General features: G+C 45.5%; 1 protein-coding gene across 1 annotated transcript; it reads right to left on the bottom strand.

Moving 5' to 3' along the window:
- Window positions 1-401: 401 nt before the first annotated feature.
- Window positions 402-25,428, bottom strand: TNFSF15 (TNF superfamily member 15). Its single transcript, XM_066367330.1, has 4 exons — window positions 25,148-25,428; window positions 11,904-11,946; window positions 10,421-10,468; window positions 402-5,768 (listed from the first exon to the last, which is right to left on the bottom strand). Exons 1-4 carry the CDS (start codon window positions 25,424-25,426, stop codon window positions 5,314-5,316), a joined length of 825 nt encoding a protein of 274 aa, XP_066223427.1. The 5' UTR covers window positions 25,427-25,428; the 3' UTR covers window positions 402-5,313.
- Window positions 25,429-26,877: the final 1,449 nt, after the last annotated feature.

Here is a 26,877-nt window from a genome sequence, read left to right as displayed (position 1 = left end):
TTTTCATGAGAGGCAGTGGAGTGCAGTGTCAGAGAGACCTGGATCTCAACTCTGGCTCCAGCAAGTAGTAACTTTTCACCCTTTGGCCTCTCTTTCTCTTGTTGCCAGGTAGGAGTTCAGGCCACTTAACTACAGAGTTTCCTAATTCACAGAAGGAACTTTGGTAGGAACCTTCTACTCTCCTTTCTTTCATCTGACCAGTGGCACAGTGTGGAAAGTTTCAGTCAATTTGCTATAAGATGTACTATAACCTGTGAAAATCAGTTGCATTCAAGTACATGGAGAACTAGATGCATTTCTAAAACCCCAAGAGGTTACCACTGAGAGATCTTAATTTAGAAAAAATAAATAAATAAACAGGTGAACAAAAGATGGACTCAATTATTAAAATGTGTGGCTTTGACTGCCAATTTATTAAGTTACATCCATTAAATACATCAACACATACAACATTTCATTCACAGAGGTTGGAATCGACACAATGGTGCCCCAAGACGTGGGCTGCGTACCAGTGAAGTACATATCCAACAATATACAATATGCAATTTACTTTGGGATTCTGACGTTTTAACATAAAACATAAAGTCAATGAAAGCACATGGGGCTTATCACTAAAACCACATAAACACTTACGTTTGTTTAATCTCTACACCCCTGGAACAAAAGAGGGGAGAGTGACATATTTTAATGACTTTAAGAATAAAATCATTTGGTTAAGTTCAGCTCCTTGATTTACTTGAAACGGGGTGTCTCCTTCCTTCTGAATAGATGCACCATGAGAGTGGGCCTGGCCTGTCATGGTGTTCCCTCTGGTCTTGGTTCTCCAGCCTCTAGGTAATGTGTCATGTGACTGATATTCGAACAATAAATAAATAAATAACAACTGATTCATGGATGAACTGGAAAGACTGCAAGCAAGGCTTGCTGTCGGGAGATATGAATTCTCATCTCAACACTGCTACTAGCTACTGTCTGGCATTGGGCTATTTGTATCAACTTTCTGAGCCTGGGTTTCTTCATCCTTCAAATGATGTAAACTTGGAGCAGATAAACTCGACAGATTGCATCAGATCTAAAATTCCATGAAGTTCTCTATTGGCCAAGATCTCAGAGTTTCTTCCTGTTGGCTACTCTCTGAACAAGTGGGAAATGGCATCTACTTCTAGGCCGGAAGCCACAGAACTCTGGATGAGGCCTCTCAGGTTCTCAATGATCAAACAGAACACACAGCAGTTAGACAAGGGCATAATCACAGATTTGGGAAAGACCTCAGATGTCATTTCAGAAATGGAGCTGCTGTAACTGTACCTCATCAATCCTAGCTCCTTCCTCCAGGGACTCGTGGAAGAAATCTCCTTTATCTTTCCATATTATCCCATAAGTATTTGATAAAACTTCTGGTAGCCTCCTCCAATTTCTCCCCCAGCTATTAAAATGAATAATTGAATGGTTTTAGGATTATAATTCAGGAAGATAATATTCTAGCTCTACATCTGCCCTTAACTCCTTGTGTGGCCCTGACAAGTAACTTCTGTCTGGGCCGGCATGGTATTTTCTTCTTAAAATGGGGCGATATAAGGGGGTGGGGGCCAACATGTCCCAGAGCTCGGGAAGTTGTAAATATGGTTGCCGAATGGAGCAGGGCACAGATGTGACTGCTCTGACCCACACTCTGTCACCACTGGAGCAAAGGGATTCAGGGGTTAACAGTCCACTGAATTCTCTGCAGGCCCAACTGCCATTATGATGTAATAGCTGTTACTATCCGGTGTAGTGATACATACTTTAAAAATTCTGCTAAAAATGGCAAAAACACTTTCAGGGCTGTGGGCCCTAAAGAGAACAAGAAATCTCAAGACAAGAGCGTTCTGCATGTGTTTTGCAAGGTGTGGAATATAAACCACTGCGTCCTGAAGGATTAGTCCCCGATGTCACAATTATGGAAACACGACTGGGAGAGGACTTGGAAAATACCTTACTAAAGAATGTTGGCAACGGGCATGCCACGTGCCCAGTGAGCTCGTTGAACTTTTATAACCCAGAGCAGTTATTGGAATTTCCTCTGGGGTGAGACAGTTTAGATTGAAGTGGAGCCAAGGGCTTCGGCATGCCTTGTTATTCAACTGAACCGGACACTTTTCAGAATGTGAAAAGTGTACCTTTTTATATTCTACTGAAGCTTAGTTTAAAAAAAAGGTACACTTTTTTTTTTAGAAATTTTAGTAGTTTAAGCAATTCTGTTCTATCAAATACATCTAAACCATGCTAGGGTCGAAATGCTAGTGACCCCGTGCATTGTGATCCTGGTTCCTGTTTGTGCTGAAGGATACAAGTACCTCTGGGTCACCCAGAAAGCTCTAAGATTTTCAAGGTGTTGTTAGCCAAACTTGAGTCCAGCAGATAATAACTTCTTTCCACATTTGCCTTAATAATGGATTCCATTATAGAAAACAGTAAGTTCTCCCCTTTTATTTATGGAACACTGTCTTTGGGTAGCTATTTAAAAAATCACTTAGAGTAAACATAAATCATTTTGTTAATGATCATCCTTCACCAAACGGCACCCATTTTCCTAATGAGAAAATATCCATGTGCCTAAAGTTAGCTAATTAATTAGCTAATACAACAAAAATAAATGAAAGGGTCTTCAGATAATGGGGGCGTGGAGCAGTGAAATGAACACATCTGAGACGAAGATAATTTATCTTTGTGTCTCCCGGATGAGTAGGTACTCAGTAAATGTTTGTGGAATTGATTTGAATTCAGCCTTTTGAAAGACATTGAACCAGCAAAGCACTTTTTTTCCTAAATTAGCTATTTTCTAAAGCTCATAAGCATGTCTCTGTTTCCCTTCTGAACCTTTGACTGCAATCCCCCTTACTCCACGTGGTCTTAAAAAGCATTCTCCCGCTTCATTTGAAAAACTGAGGCACAGATATCGGTCGTGGGAATAATGCCTAGCACTTGAGTCCTACTAGAAATGTTCGGCTGGGCCTTTCTGAACAGAAAATGATGATATCACGAAGCATTAAACAGATGCAGCTGTGGAAACTTGAGTGTAATATATTCTTCAATAAACATGCTTATAATGGGAGCAAAATAAATACATGATAGTATCTGTCCAAAGTCTCCAGTCTTTTAGGATAGTAGGAAATTCCAATTTCTTGTACAAACTTCCAAATCCACCAGATGCCCAGGGAACAGTGGGCAGGTTTGAAGGCCCTGGGCGCAAGGGTTCCTTTAAGTGGAGAAGATGAGCACGACACTCTGGCCCCTCCCACACAGATCCTTCCGACACCCCACATGGCTTAGCGCTCTGTCATGCAGATGTGGTCAGAGCATTTTATTTTCTTAATGAGGTGTTAGTTCTGATCATAAAGCCAGTTCTGATCTACAGTCATTGATAAAACATTCGTGATCTAATATTGTTCTAGGAGTCGGGCAAGGAAACATTCTTTGATGGAGCTGGTTTTGTAGTTACTCAGAAACCTTTCCTTTCTGCTTTAAGGAAAGGGTAATTCCTCCCTCTGAGATGCCCTTTCCCTGAGGCCATCTGTCGTCCACCCACCTTCTTTCAGAACTCACTTCCTTGGTGAAGAGTCTTCTGAACCAGGTGGAGGGGCCACGCCCTTCTCTGTGCTCCCACTGAGCCCTGTGCTGACTGTTTGGAGAAGCTGATGGCTTTAGAGCCTTACTTAACCAACCAACTGAGAGACTGGAAATTAATTTTTATTTCATTATAATTCAACAAATATTGATCAAGTACTGCTATACTAATCATTGTAGTCAGGAGGTCCATTGTGCACCTCTGTCTCTGTAGACTCCTGGCATTAAGGGGAAGAGTGATTTTGATGTCAAGTTTGCTTTCAGGCACATCGTGAGGTCTCCAACAATAGGGAGCATTTATAATAGAGTCTGAAGTGCTGAAGGTCGCGCCCATGTCATACTGACATGCTCTTGGACTTCACAGAGCACTCAAGATTAATGTGGTTCATCTCCATGAACTCATTTGATCCTGGGAAACAAATTGATGGATTCTTGCTTTACAGACAAGTCAGCAGAGGCTCAGAGAGCAGAAATGCCCCTCCCACCCCTGACATATTAATACAGGAAAATGATATGTTAGAGGATATAAACCCATTGACACTCAGGAGGGACTTCCTCAATGTCCACCTGCTCCTCCAGGGAAGAAGTCTTGGCTGAGCTGATTACCTAATCCCATATTTAAATCCGTTTGAGTATTTTAAGAGCAAAATACCCACATGACACTCTGCATATGAAGTTGGGAATCAAAATTCAAAGCAGATCTAGGTTAAGTTCTCCAGATATGTTGATGAATGATATTACCCACCCCTTCCCCCTTCCCCAGAGAATAGGTCCATGCCTCCTGGCATTAATCAAGTCTGTGGTAGTTGATCTAGTTAGCTAGAAATCTGTCTTCAGGTTTCTTGAGTGACCTAATCAGCTGGCAGTCACACTTGTCAGATGATATTATTTTAGGACTTGGAGTTAGTTCTTGGAGCATGCTGAGACACATTTGACCAGGAGCCATCCAGTGATATTCACATAAGTTTTGAGTAGAGAGTCTGGCTTGTTCTTCCTAGTGTCTTCTGGGTAAAAGTAACACCCAGAATGTGATAGGCGCTCAAGGACACTGTGTTGAATAAATACTATTGTTGTATTTTTGATATGTAGGTGGAACTCACACTTGCCTGTTTTGATGCTTGTGTACACAATAAAGGGAAAGGTAGTTCTTCTCATGTGCCAGAGATAGCATTATGGAAACCAATTTCTTTTAAAAAAAAATTCATGAAGACCACCAGCTTCTTTCATTCTTTTAGGCAAGGCATGGAATTAGTATTTGGGAAAACTGATTAAGGATTTCTCCTTGGGAAGATTTAACACTGTTCTCAAGGGCTCTGGATTTTATTCAAGGCTCTTGAACTGAAGCAGATGCTTTATAATCTAATTGAACAACAACTGAGCCCACTGGTGACAAATATGCAGTAGGATGGTATGGAAATGTTTCAAGTAGATCATCCATTTATTTGGTGACTGGTGTTCTAATGTGTAGAAACTCACCACTCTTCCAAGCAGTCATGATAATACATCTGCTTTCTTCTGCCTTTTTCCAATTAGTATTCTCATCAGTAAGGCACATAAAGTGTGAACTTCTGGGCCCTAAATTTCATAGCTAAGTCACTGTCTCTGTGGAGTTCTCCAAGAAAATCCCTGGCTATAATTACATATGAATGAAAAACAAAAAAGGAATTAAGAGGAGAGGACCTTTCCACAATGCCACTTGCCTTGCCCCTATAGCAAGAAGGCTCCAAAGAAGGTTTTATCTTCTTTTGTGTAATCCACCAAAGAGATGTCACTGACGTTTACCGTCAGCTTGTCTCCTTCTTGCAAGAAGAACATGGCCCCTAGATAAATGGGTTGGAACCAGTTGCTGCCTATTTCACACACTGTCTTGGTCCCCATTAGAAGTTGGGTGGGCTCGGGGTAGCTGTCCGTTACCTTGGTAATGACCACGATGATGGCATCAGGCTTGCTCAGTCGGTTTCCTTGGCTGACTTCACCACACTTGGATATGGGACCTCGGAATGTGATCTGGGAGTAAACAAAGTAGTCTCCTGCCTCTGGGATCACCAGGAATTTATTGGTATAGTTCATCCGGTTCTTGGTGAAGGCCAAGCCAAGTTCATGTTCCCAATCCAGAGTTGGGAACTGATTTATTAACGGCGGTGTGGGCGTTTGTCTCACAACTGCAAAGACATGAAAGAGGTTTAATTTGTTGGTGTTGAAGAACCTGTGGATTTTTCAAAAAGTGTCTCATGTTATTTTTAAAGAGTAAAGTGATTGAAATAAAACCAACAGCTAACAAGCTGCTTGGGGAGGAATGAGTGGAGGATACATGCGTGGACATGTGTTTGGAGAGTAGCATCTGAGGCTGGTGACCTGGGGCAAATTACTTTGCCTTCCTGAGCCTGAGTTTTCATACCTGATGATATTAAATTTTACCTGAGTCCTGTGATCCTGGAAACCAGTGAAGTTTTAGAAATCTCACTCTTTTGGTTTGGGAAATCAGTGTACTGCAAAAAATCACTCTTCCCCCAATGACTTCCTAGATAAGATTGATGGATGCTTCTCCCTTTGTATACCTATATAACAAAGCCAGACACAAGACCCTCCAAAATCCTATTTGTTGCCTCCTAAATGATTAGCTGAACTGTTGTATGCCCCACTGATGCATCAGAACTTGGATTAAGCTCCTCTCCTTCCTCCAGCTCTCCCAACTGGGGCCCACCCTCAGCCTGAGATAGTATTATATATAATATGTAGGTCGTTTGCTCCGAGCATGCCAACCTTTCTTCCTTCTTCCCTACACCCGGTTCTGTCTAGCTTTGTTTACTTCTCTCTGTGAAAGAAAAGCCCTTTCAGCCTAACTCTGGAAAAACTTGCAGACTTTCTGGTCGGAGGATCTCCTGATTGCAGTGGTCCCTTCCCTCCCTAACATCCCTACCCTGCAATAATGCTTTTGCATAAATTCTCTCTCTTTTATGTCAGGATTTGTTTTTTATATGACATCACCTTCCCTTAAAATAAAAGGGGGAAAGAGAGTTAGTAATACCTCTGGAAAGAATGTAGAGAGATGGTATATATAAATCCTTAGCTATTGGGAATATTCTCTAAATGACATTCACTTTTATTAGCTTTTTGTTTCAGACATGCTCTGCTACAAAGAGAGGACATTTTAGAGAGCATCAAATGTTTCCTATCACCCTGTTTTAACACGGGGGCCCAAAGCCACATGAAACTTAGGTAGTAATTAATACAAAATCCACATGCAGGGTGAATATTGGACACAGAGACCCAGAACGCTTTTGAAGTGCTTCTCTGACATCGGCAGGGCCAAAATATAAGCCAGTGTACATAGTTAACTTGCAGGGTGGAAGGGACCAGGGCTCTGGGCCGCTTGGACTCCATTCCTATCCTGACTCTACAACTCTAGGTTGTTAATAACCATGTTGATCCTTCTCTTCTCTGAATCTCAATTTTTGTCTGGGAACTGCAGATAAAGCTTCCTCATCGTTGTGTTCTGAAGATCAAGTCACAGAAAGAGACATGGACATTTTTATCATGATGGCTGGATATAGCATTACTCAATATGTATGTATTATGTCTTTCCCCAAATAAACTAGCATCTTTCATTTGGACAAATTAAAAAAGAAACCGATTTCATTTTATACATTTTTATATGTACTTTTAAAAAACTTGATTGATTTTAAAGGGACAGAGGCAGGGGGAGAGAGAGAGAGAGAGAAGCATTCATTTGTTGTTCCACTTAGGCCAGAGCTTATATGTTCTTATGTTTGCATTATTTACACATATACATTATGTAGAACATATGAGTGAATGTTTTCATGAAGTATATCTATAGAAAAAAAATGAAGAGAAGCAAACCATATTTCAAGTAAGATAATTTGCAATAAACTAATACTGTTTAGGGAAAATAAAAACACATTTTAATTTCCTAGCACTGCTTTTGAAATCCATAGTAATCACCACTGTGTCCTGTCGGCCTCAGTTTTGGGAGTACAGTTGTCCCTCACCATATCGCGATTCACTTTTTGAGGTCTCACTGTATTGCAGATTTTAACATTGCATATATTTAATTTTTTATCACGGATTTTTTGCTATATTGTGAGATTTTACGATATATAGGGGTTTTTTTTGTTGTTTTTTTTTTTGTATTTTTTCCACCAAAGTTAGAAGCAGGGAGGCAGTAAGATAGACTCCCGCATGTGCCTGACTGGGATCTACCCAGCATGTCCACCAGGAGGCGATGCTCAGCCCATCTAGGGCATTGCTCCATTGCGACCAGAGCCATTCTAGCGCCTGAGGCAGAGGCCATGGAGCCGTCCTCAGCGCCTAAGCCAACTTTGCTCCAATGGAGCCTTGGCTGTAGGAGAGGAAGAGAGAGATAGAGAGGAAGGAGAAGGGAAAAGGTGGAGAAGTAGATGGCTGCTTCTCCTATGTGCCCTGACTGGAACTTCCACATGCAGGGCCAATGCTCTACCGCTGAGCCAACCAGCCAGGGCCTATAGGTATTTTTAATATATTTATTATTTTAATTATTTTTGCAGTAAAATAAGCAAAATAAGTGTGGGAGAAGTTAATAACAGTGTGGGAAAGGTTTATGAGAGTGTGGGGAAGGTTTATAAAGCCTTAAAATATATAAGGTCTACCGGAAAGTTCTGGCCGTTTTTGGAATAAAACAAAATACAAATTTTTCTTACCGTCAATAAACTTTATTAAATAATATATTTCCACACCAATCCTATCCTTTGAATATGGTCCGAAATGGTTTGCTGAGCTGAATTAAGCCTTTCTGCGATCTCCAATGTTGTCAGAAAAGGATCTTGCTCCAACATGGTCTTAACAACATCCTCATCGATCAAAGATGGTCACCCAGAACGTGGCTTATCAGAAAGGTCAAAATCACCTGTTTTGAATTTTTCAAACCATCTTCTGCATGTCCTATCAGAAACTGTACCTTCACCAAACACTTTCAATAAATTTCTACATGCTTCTGTAGCATTTCTTCCTTGTTGAAATTCATATACAACACAGTGGCGTAAATGAACTTTATCAGTAGCCATGGGTACACTATCGCTTCACACATAAGACTAACGTGAATCAACTTTATTTTAGTTAATTTGCTACATCAGTATGTATACATTAAGTGATAAAAATAGAGAGGCACACATGCGCCAAATAAACGTGCTTACGTGTTGAAATTTGTGATAGAAACAAACAGAACTTTCCAATAGACCTTATATATAAATAATAAAATAAATATAAGGTCACTACTTTGCAGATTTTCACCTATCGCAGTGGGGTTCTGAAACCTAACCCCTGTGGTAGACGAGGGACCGCTTTAGGTTTAAAGAAGTGTATAGCAACCTTCACATCTGGTGGTTGACCAAAATCCTGGTTCCTAGATTTTTTTAAAGCATCTTTTTTATAGCTGACTAGCCTACGGTTTTCTTTGCAATTGTGAAAAAAATGCTTGAATGTGTGTGGTCCTCCCTGGGCCCCACACTTGGTGGCCTCTAGAGAGTTCTTTTGCTTCTTTGTAAAATCTGTGAAAGGCATTTTTATTAGTCACTCATGATAGTCACCGCTCCTTCTTTGTTGGTGATGCAATAGATTAAAAATGAAAAAAATTCCTCCCAGATGATAAAAGAACCAACAATCATTTAAGTCTTTAGATAAATAAGTTCTGGCAAATTAGTCTGCAATTAGCCATGTCACATAGCAGGAAGAAGGAGTTTGGGTAGGAACTGTGTGATAACAGAAGCAGTGCAGGTCTGATAGTCTAGCTCGATGCTCAGCTCTCCTTACTTATGTCCTTTAGGATAAGTGAATTTAGTTACCCAAGCCTCAGTTTCCCCATCTATTGGGTAACATGCAGATGAAATAAGTCATAGATGTACAATGCCTACCACAGTGTCTGATACATATTAGGAATTCAATAGAACCTCAATTCCCACACCAATTTCTACTCCCCCATTCAGTAGGAAGAGGAGTAGCCTCTCTATACTCAGTTTTTAAGGGTTTCCTGCCTAGCCTTTTCAATCTCACCCATTCTTTATAAGTGAGTGGTAAGTGATGGTGATTTGGCACCACCCTGGTCCTAATTCCCTTGAGGACTCTTCACAAATAGCTTCCTCTTGAACAAATGTTAAGACAAAACTCTTGGACCCAAATCCCCCTGTGGGTTGAAATTATTTTTATAGGTCAGGAGGGTGTGCTTGCTTTTTAACTCATTTTCCAATAGGGTTTTAACATCTTTTTGCACTGTTTTGCCTTTTTCCCTTGAGCCTTAGAGGTCTATACAACTCCAGCAATGAGATGCCAGGAATTTTGACACTAGACTTGGGGAGCTGGCCAACTGGTGATATTATATTTTCCTTACTCTATTCCTATCAATGCAAAATCTTTGGAAATACCTACCTGAATGTAAATGTCCAATACTTTATTTTGAATTGGGCACAGATGGACTTGAAAATTGGCAACTCAGGGGATTGTTTATCTCTGATCAGATTCACTATTACATGAATCTCAGAGTTTGAGGAAAGCCATTTCTGAATGACTGCGTGAATGATAGAGAGAAACAGTAGAGAAAGGAAGAGGGCTGATAGAATCTGAAAGAAAATGCCCCAGAGACATGAGCCTTTGGATCCTTCCTGATAAAAAGACTTCTGAAAACCCTCGTCGGAGAGGAGGAGTCTGTTTACTAAGGGCTGCGGTTTCTAGTTTGAAGCTGCTAGAATGAATTTTGGCAAACACGCTGAAAGCAATCTCAGGCCCATGCCCCGTGGTCTCCCGGAAGCGCACCAGGAAGAATTACCTGTCAGGTGTGCCCTTGGCTTGTCTCCACCAGCTCTAGGAGGTGTATCTGTAAGAAAAGGAGAAACATGCTTTCTATGAGCCAGAGGGTGATTGGAGTGAAGACAGCATTTGGGTAACTTCACGGTGCCTGCAACTGGCGAGAAATATTCCTCTTTTCCAGCTTGGTCTTGGTCTAGTTACTCACTTTGTGTATTTTTGCTTGCTTGTTTATTTTATTTTCATTTTTTTTTTGGCAGGAACAAGGCTCACTCAAGAGAAAGTTTTAAACACAAGTGTATCTTGGCTCCATGACTTTAGACAAATTAACCTGTCTCAGACTCTGTTTTCTCATCTCTTGAATGGGTACATTGATTCCTACCATGGATAGAGTGTTCAGAATGATTCTTGGCATATGGTGGGTGCTCAGTAAAGCTCATCTTGCCTCTCCTTCCCTCCTACTGCTTCTTTGGGAGCTAGTTGGTCTTTTGCTTTCTTCACTGTCCCTTTAACCATCTCCCCTGAGGTACTGGGATGGCCTAACAGAATGGGGTGGGAACCCCTCCGTAGCTCTATGACCCTGACAGGTCTTTTCCTTTTCCGGTCCTCTGTTTCCCTATCAGTTCTCCAGAAGACCTCAGAATTTCCTTTCGGTTTTTAGACATGATTATATTGAACAAGTGTATCCTAACTGCAGTGATCAAGATGATGTTGATGATAAAAAGGAAAAGAAATCATTGTATTCTTTTGATGTGGTAGGCATTATTCTAATACCTTTATAAGAATTAACTAATTTAGCCCTGGCCGGTTGGCTCAGCGGTAGAGCATCGGCCTAGCATGCGGAGGACCCGGGTTTGATTCCCAGCCAGGGCACACAGGAGAAGCGCCCATTTGCTTCTCCACCCCTCCGCCGCGCTTTCCTCTCTGTCTCTCTCTTCCCCTCCTGCAGCCAAGGCTCCATTGGAGCAAAAGATGGCCCGGGCGCTGGGGATGGCTCTGTGGCCTCTGCCTCTGGCGCTAGAGTGGCTCTGGTCGCAACATGGCGACGCCCAGGATGGGCAGAGCATCGCCCCCTGGTGGGCAGAGCGTCACCCCGGTGGGCGTGCCGGGTGGATCCCAGTCGGGCGCATGCGGGAGTCTGTCTGACTGTCTCTCCCTGTTTCCAGCTTCAGAAAAATGAAAAAAAAAAAAAAAAAAGAAAAAAAAAAAAGAAAAAAAAAAAGAATTAACTAATTTAATCTACGCAAACCCTGGGAGGTAAGTACTATCATAACAAATATTTTTATAGTTGAGTAAAATGAGACAAAGGCTGGTGAAATTATTTGCACAAAGGCCGTTGATCCACAGCCCCTGCACTTGGCCCCGAACCATTTGGCCTTCTTAGTGCTGGGGAGGCCCCTCACTTCCCTTCTAGCTTTGCATCCCTCTGATCCTTCTGCACACCAGAACTACTAGACATGTTCCTGTTCCCTGCAAGAGAAGACATTAAATATGAGCATACTTACAAGCTCGCTGATGTGAAGGTCCAAATTCCTGTCCTTTTGAAGTCTGTTGGAAAAGAAAGTTATAGTTCAGACCATCTGTAATCCTTTTTACCCCAACATCCACACAGCTGTCCAAAGCATAGGTATGATTAAGATGCTGCTGGCCCTGGCCAGGTAGCTAAGTGGATCAAGGGTCTGTGCAGCCCACCAGAGGTTGCAGGGCTGGGCACATAGGAGGAGCAATCAATGAGCACACAACTAAATGGAACAACTAAGTGAAACAATGAGTTGATGTCTCTCTCTCTCTCTCTCTCTCTCTCCCTCTTTCTCTTTTTCTCTCTCCCCCTCCCCCTCCTCCTCCCCCTTTCTCCCTTTCTTGTTCCACCACAATTTAAAAATTGGAACTATTTTTTAAAAAATAATACAGAAAAAAAATCACTATATTCTCCTTTTTCTCAGTCTCTGCAATTCTTTCTTGTTGCCTTATGTCTGAAGACTTTTTCCTCATTGCAGTGCTAGTTGGTGAGCCATTTTGGATACCACATGGCAATGGGCGATTAATCGCTTTGGAGGCAGTCAGACTTGGCCTTGAATCATAATTCCACCATTTAGTAAGAGTATAATCTTGAGCAAGACACTCTTCTCCTCTGAGCTTCGGTGTCCTCATTTGTAAAATGGTTCTGGGTAACTCCCAGGTTCGAGATGAGGAGCAACTCAGATGAATAACATAAACTAACAGAATAGAAACAGACTCATCAATACAGAGAACAGACTGAGAGACATCAGAGGGGGGGGGTGGAGTTGGGGAGCTGGGCGAAACAGGTGATGGGATTAAGCAAAACCCTCCAGAAACAAAACTCCTAGACACAGACAACAGTATGGTGATCAGCAGAGGGGAAGGAGGCTCCCGGGAGGCAGAAGAGGGTAGAGGGGGATAGATGCTGATGGAAGATGACCTGACTTGGGGTGGTGAGCACACAATGCAATAGACAGAGGATATATTATAGACCTGTGCACTTGAAACATATAATTTTATTAATCAATGTCATCCCAATAAATTTAACACAAATTAGGAAAAAAGAAAAAAGAAAAGAAAATGTATGAGTTAGCGCAAAGAAGGCACGGAAACAGAAGCCCCCCCCCCCCCCCCCCCCCCCCGCGCCCCACGTCAAGATAGACAGGTCAGGAGCAAAACTCCGCTCTTTGCTTAGGGAAAAACAATCACCAGCTAATACTTTAAAGTGCTTCCAAAGAACCTTCTCTGATATGACCGACTCAGCCCAGAGTCTTCTGATTTGGTTCTCGAGATTGCTCAGTCCTCCTGCCTACCCCCAACAGTAACCCTCACATCACCATGGGCCTTTGATCGGTTTTACATCTTCAAACCCGAATGGGTGTGTCAATGTATATTCATGAACGAGGAGCCGTGTGTCTGTGTGAGGATGAGGGAAGACAGCCTCCTCGGTGGGAAGGGGTGCTTTCGCAGGTGTGTAGGCACACGTGTCTGTGGCCTGGTGCTGTGTGCGTGGATGTCCCTCCATTTATATGTGTGTAGCCGCGCCATTTCTGCGTCTATAAACAGTGTCTGTAAACAGTTCTGTGAACAGTGATTTCATTAGAACCCGGACTGTCAGGCTCTTTACTCTCAAGTCACATGCCCTAGCCTCTGCTGGAAGTCCTCTTGAGGACAAAGATCTTGTCTTGGATTAACAGACTGACTTCGCGGTCTCTCCAGGTCCCTTTTCTCTGCTTCCTAGTTCTGTTAATGGCACCTCTACTGCTTCCCCTCAGTTACCAGGCGCAAAATGTGCTTCTTTCTTCTTCCACAAACCCAAGCTGTCATTTCTGTTCTGCAGTTTTTCTTGTTTGTGAATGCCCTCCAGGCCTCAGCATGCTACCCACCTGGATTCTTCCAGGAACCTCCTGGCAGGTCCCTCTGGCATCTGGCTCTCCTTTCCTCTAACCCAGGGGTCCCCAAACTACGGCCTGCAGGCCACATGCGGCCCCCTGAGGCCATTTATCCGGCCCCTGCTGCACTTCCGGAAGGGGCACCTCTTTCATTGGTGGTCAGTGACAGGAGCATAGTTCCCATTGAAATACTGGTCAGCTTGTTGATTTAAATTTACTTGTTCTTTATTTTAAATATTGTATTTGTTCCCATTTTGTTTTCTTACTTTAAAATAAGATATGTGCAGTGTGCATAAGGATTTGTTCATAGTTTTTTTATAGTCTGGCCCTCCAATGGTCTGAGGGACAGTGAACTGGCCCCCTGTGTAAAAAGTTTGGGGACCCCTGCTCTAACCCATCTCCTAGCCTGCTTTCAGATGGCTTTTGTGTGTGTGTGTGTGTGTGTGCGCGCGCGTGTGAGAGAGAGAGAGAGAGAGACAGAGAGAGGGACATATAAGGACAGACAGACAGGAAGGGAGAGAGATGAGAAGCATCAGTTCTTTGTTGCAGCTCCTTAGTTGTTCATTGATTGCTTTGACTGGGGGGGCTACAGCACACCAAGTGACCTCTTGTTCAAGCCAGTGACCTCAGGCTCAAGCTGGTGAGCCTGCGCTCAAGCCAGATGAGCCTACGCTCAAGCTGGCGACCTCGGGGTTTCGAACCTGGGTCCTCTGCGTCCCAGTCTGACACCCTACCCACTGCACCACTGCCTGGTCAGACCAGATGGCTTTTTCTAAAGCATCACTTAATTGAGACACTTACCTTGGCATTTGAAGTCCAATTTACCACCTTAATCCCAGAGATGGGGGAATCAGGGGAAGTTACCCCTGACCTGGTCTTACAGGTCCCACACATATTAACCAGGTGATAAAAGGTAATCACCATTCCAGACAAGGCCACCAGCTTGTGCAAGAGCAAGGAGGCCCAGCAGTACTTGGGAGCTGTTGGGAATCTGCAAGGATTTTTGTTGCCAGATGAACATGTTACATACATGTAGTATCAGGTCATGAGTACAATGGTCTTTGAAAACCTAAACCCAGTTGATGTGACTACTTGTCCAGCATCACTAACTTTGATGGGCTTGGGAGGTAGAGAAGCAGCTGAGGGATGAGCTTATTTCATAGCCGGCTTCCTTGCTGTTGCCAAGGCTGATAAGGAATTGGTCCTTTAGCAAGACAGAAAACTGGAGGTGGGGTTCACAAAGAGGATGGGGAGAGCTTGGTTGCATCCCCATAAGCAGGGAACAGTACTTTCTCTGACTGGCCTTCTCTGGTTCATTCATTCTGCTAAGAAATCTTCTTGAACACCCTCCTTATTTTTGACTAAGCAGACACCTAGTTAAGAGTTTGGAGCATTCTTTTTGGCTCAACGTCGCCTTGGATGGATGTGGATGAATCTTAGTGGCCTCAGAATGTCACTAAATATCTGGAGGCTGTGGTAGTGCCAGTTAGCAGGTGGTGAAGAACACAACATTCCCAGACTTCCCGAGAAGAACATCAGCTGGGATTCTTTCCCCAAGAACATCTGAAGCCTCCCATTTCTGTTCCTCTTAATAATGACTCCATCATGGAAGGAAGGTTATTACAACAGGAAGCAGGAACGAATGAAGAGGAGATTTGGAAGGAAGAAATAGCAGTTTAATTGGGGAAAAACTTTATGTATTTGACTTGGCTCAATGCCTGCCCTCCAGACTGTTTCTGGCAACACCAGGCCAATAAACTGTTCCCTGTCATCTAACCCTGACTCATCCCCGTGGGTTATTCTGGGGCACCAAGAGATAGTAGCTCCTGAAAATCAGTGCAACGTTGACTTCCAAAGCTAAATAGACACAGTATTGAAGAGCACCCCAGAGAATGTGCTCTATTTCCCCTTAAATGCCTTCCTAGCTAGAGGCTGAGAACCAGGGCCCTATTTTATTTCCCCTCCGGAACACTTTTACTCCCTGAAGTGATATTACTCATTCGTGTGTTATGGCTTCTCTTTCTCTGGTAGAATTCCAGCAGCGTGCAGGCAAGGGCCTAGTCTGTCTGTCTCGCTCACCGCTATGTTCCCAGTGCCTCGAACAGTGCCTGGCCCCTCCGCTGGATTACCCAGTCGGCAAAATACACAGAGGCTCGAGCATCAGAAAGACAAGCAGGAAAGAGAGCAGAGGATGGAGCAAGGTTCAGCTTCAGGGACTTCAGCCACAGTTTTGTAATCCCAAGAACTAGGAAGGAGACCATTTTATTTTAGACTGCATGCAAAGTTCTGTTTTTGTTCAAATTAAAAACTGTTAAATTATATAGAGGTGGGTAGCCAAAATCTTTTAGGACAGAGGCCTGCCCACGTTTTTTATCAAGCTCTGCTTGGAGCATAGTCATAGCTTTAGAAATGTTTGTGAAAAGATGGGAGTTTCGGTCAGAAGTCAGAGCCAGAAAAGGCCCGTGTGTACACCCACAGGCACGCACGGCCATGGAGTGGTGGAAGCCTGCCACCCCCAGCACTCAGGAGCCTGAGCACCGAGCAAAGCACGGGGGGCTTTTCGCCCCTTAGCTCCTAGAGGTCGGGGACTCACTTTATTTTCTTTCTTTGTTTCTTCTAAAAAAAAAATATATATATATATATAATTTATTTATTTATTTGTTTGTTTGTTTTTGGTATATTGATTGGTGATCCCTGACTCAAACAAGCCATGACCTATTCCTGCAGGCCCTTTTGGCATTACTCTATCTAGTCCTTCAAACAGGAAAGAAGGAGGATGGAGGGAAGGAGGAGACGGCTACCTAGCTGGCCGGGGGCCAGGTCCTGTGCTGGGCGTTTGTGTGCGTCCTCCTAGCCCTGCGCCTCCTGTCAAAGGGGCGTGCTGCCTTTTTAGAGCCTTTATAAGCCAAAGCTCGCAGGGGAAATGGAGGGACCGGGACCTGGACCTTTTGACCAAGTCCAGACCCTGGCACATCCCAGGGGCCACATGAACATTAGCCGGGCACACATGTTGGAAGATTGAACCTGAAGCAAGATGATTTTTGAGATGTTCTTCTTGTCATTTTCCCCCAAAAGTCCCTGGAGTGTATTTTAACTAATGGCTCATTCAGACTTTCTCCCATGTTCAGTAGTCATGCTCTAGTGCACTCATAAACAGGAAGAGATATTTACTACTTGCCCTCATGAAAGCCACAGTGGCAAAGGCCTAATTGTTTTATGGCACGCGCTATCCTCCTGGCTCTTCTCGGAGAATGGCACAGGCATTTGGCTCCTTGTCTTTTCCTCTTGCTCCTCTCTGTTTGTGCTTAGGATAAATCTAACCGAGACATGTTTTATTCCAAAGCCCTTTCATTTCATTGTCTGCTGAACTGCGCCAGACAGTTCTTTAATTCACAGGCAATGTTCAGAGTGGTGCAAAGCAAAACATATAGTGTTTGCCGTGGAGCAAACGTGGAAATCCCAGCTCTATTCTTCCTGGTGGTCTGACTTTGGCATGTCACCTGACCTCAGTGGGACTGTTTCTCATCAATAAAGCAGACAAGGATTCTTTATCCCGGGACTGTTGTGATGGCTAGGAGCGACCATACATAAAGTGGATAGGCAATTTATTTTCCTTCTTTGTTTGAGCTCAAGAGATGCTCGGGGCATATGTTGTTGCTTTGGTAGGGCTTTGTTTCATCATTTTATTGATAAATAAAGCCATTCTTGTGTCTCTTTGTGATCAGTAGCAGGTTGGGACCCTTTAGGAGCTCGAGAAGGCTTCCTCCTTCTCCGGACAGGACGCTTTTTCGGCCCTCAGTTTGCTCCTGGACTCTGCCCTTTCAGAGCGCCAGGGGGTTGGGGGATGGAATGTCCTCCCCCCATGCATTTCAACACCTAAGCCAGTTGCAGCTGTCAGCTGCTGGGCCTCTAGAGAGCCCGGCCCAGGGATGACCTCTGGTCTTGCTGCAGCTGGGCTGCCTGTGGTCTGTCCAGTGAGCCTGCTCGGCACTGACTGATGCCTGTGCTGACTTTCACAGGCGAACAAATGGGTCCTGGAATCTGCAGCTAGGGGCCACAGGTGTGTTTGGGATGCACACTCACAGCGCACCCGCCCTCCATTCCTCCGCCCTTGCCCAGCTCACCTCCACGGCCTCTGCTTTCTCTGCTCTTTCCACAGCCTGACCTTTAAAGTGAGTCGGGCTTCTCTGGCAGGTGTGCCAGGATTTCCTGAGGCTACACCGGGGCGGGGGACAACTGAGTGCTCTGCATTTTGCAATTTGCAAAGCACTTCTATCTCAACTGTCTGTGTGTTTCTTCCAGACAACCCTGAAAGGGGATTATTATGGCTGCCCTCTTGGCAGCCCAGGTCACAGCTTGAGTGAGATAAAAGGGCTCACCCAAGGCGGGGGAGGGAAATAATGTCTGTTGAGCAGCTACTTTATGACAGCTCTTTTTGAGTATCTCCTGGCAGAATTCTCAGCACAGTGCTGGGCAGACAGCAGGTCAGCCTTCCCGTTTTATGGGCAGGGAGTGTGAGGGTGTCAGGCTTAGGGAGGTCGGGCACCTGCCATCCCTCTGCATTCAGCTAACACTTCATCAGTGCCTTCTGTGTGCCACATACCGTTAGGTGCTCTCAGGGGAGGAAGGAGACTAACACTTATTGAACACTTACTATGTGACAGGCACATCTCAGGTATCAGTGGTACACCCTCCAGATTGCCTCAGGGGGTGAGTAATTCGTTGTGCATATGACCAGAGGCAGAACAGCATAGTGTTTAGAAGGAATAGGTATGGCAGATTTGAACTCCAATGTCACACTGTAACTGTATGACTGGGTACAGAGCTTAACTTTTCTAAGCCTCAGTTTCATCATCTCTAAAATGGAGATAATAGTGGAACTTTCGTCACTGTGTGATTTCAGGGACTGACTGAGATGATGCCTATGGTAGTAATAGCAGACCTGTGTCAGTATTAGACACCACATGAAGGACTTTCTAGATATGATGTGATCTCATTTGCTCTTCTCAAAACCCTAACTCTGAAAAGCTTAGAATGGGCTCTGGTACATAATAAATTATTGTGTTGGACCAGGCAGTGGCGCAATCGATAGAGCAGGGGTCAGGAACCTTTTTGGCTGAGAGAGCCATGAACGCGACATATATATATATTTTTTTTTGGTATATTTCTGAAGTTGGAAACGGGGAGGCAGTCAGACAGACTCCCACATGCGCCCGACCGGGATCCACCCGGCACACCCACCAGGGGGCGATGCTCTGCCCATCTGGGGCGTCACTTTGTCACAACCAGAGCCATTCTAGTGCCTGAGGCAGAGGCCACAGAGCTATCCTCAGCACCTGGGCCAACTTTGCTCCAATGGAGCCTTGGCTGCAGGAGGGGAAGAGAGAGACTGAGAGGAAGGAGAGGGGGAGGTGTGGAGAAGCAGATGGGCACGTCTCCTGTGTGCCCTGGCCGGGAATCGAACCTGAGACTCCTGCACACCAGGCTGATGCTCTACCACTGAGCCAACCGGCCAGGGCCAAATGCCACATATTTTAAAATGTAATTCCATGAGAGCCATACAATGACCCATGTACGTTATGCATTATCCAATAAAAATTTGGTGTTGTCCCTGAGGGCAGCTATGATTGGCTCCAGCTACCTGCAACCATAAACATGAGCGGTAGGAAATGAATGGATTGTAATACATGAGAATGTTTTATATTTTTAACATTATTTTTATTAAAGATTTGTCTGCGAGCCAGATGCAGCCATCAAAAGAGCCACATCTGGCTCACGAGCCATAGGTTCCTAACCCCTGTGATAGAGCATTTATTGGCCTGGGATACTGAGGACCCAGGTTTGAAACCCCAAGGTCACTGGCTTGAGTGCAGGCTCATCCAGTTTGAGCGCAGGGTCACCAGCTTGAGCATGGGATTGTAGACATAATGCCATGGTCGCTGGCTTGAGCCCAACGTTGCTGGCTTTAGCAAGGGGTCACTGGCTCGGCTGGAGCCCCCAGTCAAAGCACATATGAGGAAGCAATCAATGAACAACAAGGTGCTGTAACTATGAGTTGATGCTTCTCATCTCTCTCCCTTCCTGTCTGTCTCTCTCTAAAAATAAATAAATAAATAAATAAATAAATAAATAAATAAATAAATAAATAAATAATTGTAAGGTCACGACTGTGATGTGAGGAAGCCATGGCTTTCCCTCAAGTCTGTGTCACTCTGAAGCCTGAGCTGCCATCACTAGGGGTTCTGTTCTGTGAGGAGAGGAGGGTGTGTCACGGACATGTGTGTGAGTTAGGGAATAAGAACCAAGAGCCTTGCAGGGATTTTCAGGAACGGGTGAAAGGGAGAGTGGAGGGAACCAGGGAGAACAGAGGGGAGAGTGTGTATGCAGATGTTTCTAGGAGTAGGACCTGGAAGGGAAAGACAGAGATAGTGTACAGGTATAAGCTGGGCAGCAATGCCTAGTATGGTATCCCTGACAATTCAGTGCACAGCAGGGTTCCCATTCTGTGGCAGGCTTGGGGCTGAGCCAGCGCGGAGCCTTCTGTCACACCTGAAGCAGTGTCTGGAGAAGATGGGGACCTGGCCTGTGGACCCATCCTGAGGATGATGTAAGATACAAAAGACCTAAAGAAGGCCCAGGCCATGGTCAAGTGCCACTGGGTCAAAAATGGATTGGAGCGTGTGTTGATGGTGCCAGACAAGGGTAGAGAGGAGGCACAGAGATAGCTCCCAAGTATCAGAGACCAAGAAAAGTCCTCTAACGCCCCAACGTGCTCTCTGGCCTCGTGATGGCAAATTCCAGACCAGGTCGAGAAGCTGTTTTCTATGATGTAATTTCCATGAACAGGGAAAGTCCCTACTTACCACTTACTAATTCCCCACTAATTCCTGCCAGACACTATAAGTACTTTATTTCTAATTATCCCTATTTCATGCACGGAGAAGCTGAGGCTCAGAAAGGTTAGGTAGCATGGCTAAGAAGTGGCTAGATTAGAATTCAAACTGGATTTGAATTTCTGATCCATTGTTGTTCTAAGTAAGATTCTACGGTTACTGTTGCTTTCCCCACGTCTGATCTAGGAACCTGGCAAGAATGGAGTCAGTCCTGTTTGCTGGTTAAATGAGGCCGAGCGACTGTAGAAATAGAATTGAGGTTTGGCTCTGCCTCCCCTGACCTGCTCTGTGACCCTGAACTTTTCCTTCTCATCTCTTACCCTCATTTTCCTCAACTGTAAAACAAGGAGATTGGGCTAGATCAAGGGTCAGCAAATGTTTCCTGTAAAGGGCCACGGAGTAAACATTAACTTGGCAGGTGATCGAGTCTCTGTCCCAATTACCCAGCTCTGCTGTTGTGCCATGAAGCAGCCACAGATAGTGCCTAGGTGAGTGGGCGGGGCTGTGTTCCAATAAAACTTTATTTACGGGTGAGATCTGGTCTGTGAGTCCTTGTTGCTGGCCTTGGGACTAAGGGAATTTCCATTCATCTCTTCACTGGCATAAATCTGTGCAGAGCTGTCCTTTTCTATGTAGGGAAAGGAGAAGGATCAATGCCCCAATGCTGGGCACTCATATCACAGGTAGCCTCATGGAGAAAACCTGGACTCCTCATAGTGCTTCAATCAGGCGGGTGACATGGGCCAACTGAACCTCAGGGGGTTGTGTGCTTTTCTCCCTCTCTCCCTTCTGAGCCCCTTTGAGCCTCCTCTTCTCAAGCACCCATTCTCTTTTCTTTATGTGAGGTTAGAAAAGATTCTTAGGGAAGCTAATCTCCTGTGGTTGTTCCAAGGAGGGAAAGAGGAAGTCCCTTCGGGCTGTGCTGGCAGAGGGAACAGCCAAGTAAAGGGTGGGAACAGAGGAACACTCGGCGTGCTGGGGAGCAGAGGGAAGGGGTGGCTGGGGGCCAGGGATGGGGGCAGGGGAGGGGAGGGAGAGGCCCCAGAGGCGGGGCCAGGACACAACCCAGGGTAAGTTCTCACAGAGTCCTCTCGGCTCCTGTGTGGAGAATCAGACCCGGGCTTGTCTCTACAGTTTCTTGGTTTACATGGGGGATCCACCCAATCATCTGTAGAAGGGGTGGATGGAAAGCCCTCTCCACGATCACAAAGCTTGCTGTAGGTAGAGAGGGCGGGGTGGGGGGGCAACGTAGAAACCAAAAGAAACCTGGGTTTGCCAGTGCGGACATTTAGCTTGGTCCTCTCCCAGCTTCGTGACCTTGGGCTCACACAGACTCTCTCGCTTCAAGTTCCTCATCCACAGAATGTGACTGCTCACCCCCTCACTGCTTTTCTGGGCTTCTGTGACCATCCCGTGAGATCATCTCTGTGAGCTCTCTACAGATGGGAGTTCATATCATGGCACTATTACTGTTGTCATGGGCTTAGCCTCTGCTGCTGGGCTTGCTCACCCTCCTCTCTTATTTCTCCTTGCGTTAGAGCCGATTGTTGTGGACCCGGGGCATTGTGGGAATGGAGAACTTGGAAGTAGGTTCTCCTCTCTTTAAAATGTATGTCAATCTTTTGAAGACCAGAGAGGCCATTGTTTCCTCAGTGACCTTGGAGCTATCTCTTTGAAATGTGAGGGGCAGCCTGGTACAGCGGACGGGGAGCCCTGAGCAGGGGCCAGGGGTGGGCTATGCAGCTTTAGCTTGTATGACCTCAAAAGGCTTGTGACCTCCAAAGGTCTGCACTGTCTGGCGGGCTTTTCTCTGTGATGGAGTCTGTGGCCTGAACCTCAGGTCTAGCCTTCTTGCCACCACTGGCTTCCTTCCTTCCTCCAAAGCCTTCCCCTGAGCCACCTCTACCCCTGAGACTGGGCTAGCAGAACATCTGGAATGCCACAGCACACAGCCTATTTCCTTGTCATGCATCAAACTTGGAGCTCCCTAAGGCCAAGATCAAGTCTTCTTGGTAGTTGTCTGGTGCCCGGCATAGTGACAATCACTTCATATGAACTGTGTGACTATAGTTCTCCCCATTGGCAAAGTACGAACTCCTCCTGCACATGCCTCGATAGTGCTGTCGAAGTATGGATATTGGTACCCTCTTTCGGTAGAAAAGGAAACAGGCTCAAAGAAGTGAAGCCACGTGCCTGTTATCACATGGTCAGAGACGGCCGAGCTGGGAATCAAACAAAGGTTTCTAAGAGCCGTGATGTTTCACTGTTATGTCCATGCCCAGCCAAGCTCTGCTCAGTGACCTGCTTTTGCCTCCTTGATTCCCATCTGCTTTACCTACCCTGAGCTGGTTATCATCTGTTAACCACTTTGGATCCACTGTTCTTGGACTTTCCAGTGCCCTTCGAGGCTGACCTCGGGGCACATTTGCCCTCAGAGCAGGGGCCCGAGTTTCCCCTCGTCACCCCTTCCCTCCCTGCTGTCCTGGCAGACTGCTGGCTTTCCTTCGCTCGGACAGCATCTCCTCCAGGCAGGCCCCCTCCTTCACGAGGTCTCCTTGGGCTCCTCTGAGTCAGCCCCCTCCTTTTGCCCCCCCAGGCCAAGGTTCGGTGACCTGCCTTCCACTGTTGCCCATCCTCCGCGTGCTTCTAGCTCTGGAGGTTCCCTTTAATCTTTCTGCATCTCAACCAAGAGACTCTTCTTTGAGCCCATTTTCAGTTTTTTAAACATTTGTCTTTAAACTCTCTTCTTTCTAGGACCCCCATTGCTGCATGTGCCCCGGCCTCACCCCCAATTCCCTTTGTCTTTCTTCTGACCAAGAAGTTACATCTCCTGGCCAAACCACAGCTCCAAATGTCCTGTCACGTCCACTCTCCAGGGAGACTGGTTTAACCCTGACGGAAGCAGTCTTAGCCTTTTCATCTTTGAGTATCTACAATAGGGCAGGTACTCAGAGCCTTCCCTTATAGACTTCCTGTCCAGCGACAACTCCCGTCTCAAACCCTCTACCTGACTGGGCGAGTCGCTGGCCCCCTCTGGACCACGGCATTCTACCTGATGGTCTTCTAGACCAACAAAGGTGTTCTTTGGCTTCTGCCAACGAGGGATGTCAGACACTGCTTTGGGCAGAGGAAGCGTTGACCTCCGGACACAGGGGAATACAGGTTACTGGGTTACTCAGTGCCACATCAAGAACAACTGTCTCTTTCTGGCTAAAGATGGGCAGAGTCCCAGAGCGTCAATTGGATGCTGCAGTTTGGTTGCCCAGCAAACAGAACCATGGTGGCCTTAGGGTCCCAGACTGACTTTTCATGCCCTGCCATGTTCCTCTAACATAAACAGCATTTGCAGCTGGCCTGAGTATTCCTACTTTTTTGGATGATAGTATGTGGCCTGGGCTGCTGCTGCTTGAATCACACACTATCTGGTTGCCCACCCAATGGGCCAGTGAGAGTAAGGCTTTGACCATGGCTGGCTTGCTTGCTCTTCGTGTCTCTGCTTTGAAGTTGGCCAGCGTTGCTTGGAAGCCAGGTTTTCAGTGAAACCAACCGAAAAGCCTGCCTTCTCCTATGGAGTGTAATACTTTGGACTGAAATTAAATCAGTCATCCACAGATTATGCAAGAGCTTTTTAAAAAAGGAGTGTTATTTAAAAAGCACTTTCTTTAGACTTTCAGGTTTTTGATCTTAGTTCAGAATTGTAAGTTTTTGCCTTGACACCTGTATCCCCTCATTGTTCTCCCTAGACTCTCTCTCTCTATTTCTACTAAGCTCCTCCCAACTGCCCTGATCCCCATACCCAGCAGGACCTGAATGATAGACAACCTGGCAAGCAGTTTCTTCTGGAACATTGAAAAAGAATTGTTCTAAACCCAAGCAAAGGGGTTGATTAAATAAATGATAGCACATACGTATATAGAAATCTACTATAGCCATCTATACCCTGATGCTACTATGAATTTATCAACAATAAATTCAATGACAACAATAAGATACTCAAAATAATCCCATCTTATTAAAACGTGAAATTATGTATCCCAAAGTATCAATATTTTAGTATAGTTAATTCTATGGAATAAGATAATTATCTTCTTTTTCTAATCTGTGATTTCAACTTTTTAAAATGACCATGTGTTAGGTATACGACTTAGAGTTTTTTCTCTAAAGAAAAGGAACATTCCCAACTTATCAGTACCCTATGATTATAATTATCTAAAAATATGTGGCTTGAGGTTTTTCGCATATAAAAATAAAATGGGACAGTTCATTCCCTGGAAATATTGAGAACAAACACCAAATTGGACCTCTCCACCCCTCACCGTTTGCATTTCCGTTGCATGCTGAAGCAAGGAAGAAAAGGAGGGTGATGGGCCAGGGAGCTCTGTCCTGGCAGCAGGGTTGCAGTAGCTTGCAGACACCCATAGAGGGTCCGCTGGTCCCCCCAGGGCAGCTCAAAGCCTTGCTTACCTGGAACAAACAGGTCTCTTCTTGGGCTCGGAGCTGGCCAACAAGCAGGTAGGTGATGAATCCTACCAAGATAAGGAGTGATACCAGGCAACAGGAGAAAACCCAGCAGGCGCTGCTGATCCTGGCTGCCAGCCCGGCTCGGTCCTTGGGCCTGCAGCTGTGGTCCTCGGGCAGCATTTCCACGCTGGCTGTTTCCCCAAGGAAGCTTAGCCCCAGATCCTCAGCCATGCTCCTGCTGGTCCGGGAGCCAGAGCTGACTCCTCCAGAGAGACCCCCCATTAAATAGAAGACCAGCTCTCACAGTGGCTGAATGATCACTGCCTACTCCTCCCCCTGGCCTCTTCTCCTCTCCCCTCCACAACACAGTGCGCCCCGCCCTGCTAGGGAATGCACCGCCTACAACAGAAACCAAGTTTGGTTTAAGAAAAAAAAAAAAAAAAAGAAGAAGAAGATAGCTTCCCAAACATATTTATGTACAGTGTGCTCATGTGCCCCTTCCTTCGTTTACAGAAGGAAGTCAGGAAAGTCCCTGGAGGAGGAGAAAAATAATTCATCAAGTCAATGGGTGGGATGAATTTAAATATACCTGTTTCTGCGGCGGAGGCCAGCTGGCTGCACCAGTCTGGAAAGTGTGCTTCTGCTGGAAGTGAAAGTGAGGGACGGGGAGGTGTCCGTCTGCCGTGCCTGCAGACTGGGAAATGGAAAGCAGCTTTGCATCACCACCGTGCGGAGGGCTGGCGAGCCCTCTGTCTCTTCTGAGCCTCCGAGGAGCCCGTTCCCATTGCACAGATGAGGAAACCGAAATTCTAGACAGTGAAAGCACGTGCCCCAGGTCACCTAGGGATCCAGGCAGGGGAGCGAGGAAGATGATCTAGTTCTTCTAAATCATGCTGTGGGGATCTTGCCTCTACCGTGCAACTACCTATGAAAGGAAACTGTATTTCTAGCCTGTGTTGACCAACTGTCTAAGCAAAGAGTACGACGGGGTCACAGAGGTTGACTGTCTGTGAGACGAGGACATTGACTTCTACTCTCTGGTTAGTCCCAAGCTGATTGATTGCCCACAGATGGGTGTGTATGAGAGCCACAGCATGTAATAAAGGCTAACATTTATTAAACATTTGCTTTGTGCTAGTCACTGTTCTAAGTGAGATTAATGTAGCAATGAAATTATTCAATCTTGCGATAACCTTTTGACGTAACAATGTTATTATTCCTATTTGAGAGTTAAGGAAACTGAAGCGCAGAGGGTAAGCCATAAAGCCTGGATTGGGATTCGGCAGGTGGAGTCACAGCTCCTCACCGTTACACTCCGCTGCACCTGCGGCTGTAAAGTGCACGAGCAGGGATATCTGTACCCCTTCTACCCAGCAGGCGGTCAGCCCTTCCAGCTGGGGGGTGGGAGGCTTCCTGGGGAAAGAGGTGGCGCTGGAATTAGACCTTGAAGCTTAGGGAGAAAGAAGCACACTGGAGAAGAGAAGGGTCAGGAAAGCTTATGGATGTCCTGTGACATCTGGTGGAAACCAGTCTGACTAGTATTTCCATTCAGTTGCTTCTTTTCTTTATATTATTGCCTAACCCCTTTAGGCTACTTGGAAAGGACTATTATGCATGGTCCCTGCCCACCATCAGTCCCCCCCAGTGTCTAGCCTCATCTCTTACTATTTTCCCACGCTGCAGGCCCCTCCCCGCCAGTTCACTGTGGGCTAGCTGCTCTTTTGCACATGCTG

Source organism: Saccopteryx leptura, chromosome 2 (assembly GCF_036850995.1).
Source record: "Saccopteryx leptura isolate mSacLep1 chromosome 2, mSacLep1_pri_phased_curated, whole genome shotgun sequence".
In the NCBI taxonomy this organism is placed as follows: Eukaryota; Metazoa; Chordata; class Mammalia; order Chiroptera; family Emballonuridae; genus Saccopteryx; species Saccopteryx leptura.
This window is presented reverse-complemented; position numbering and strand designations above follow the sequence as displayed.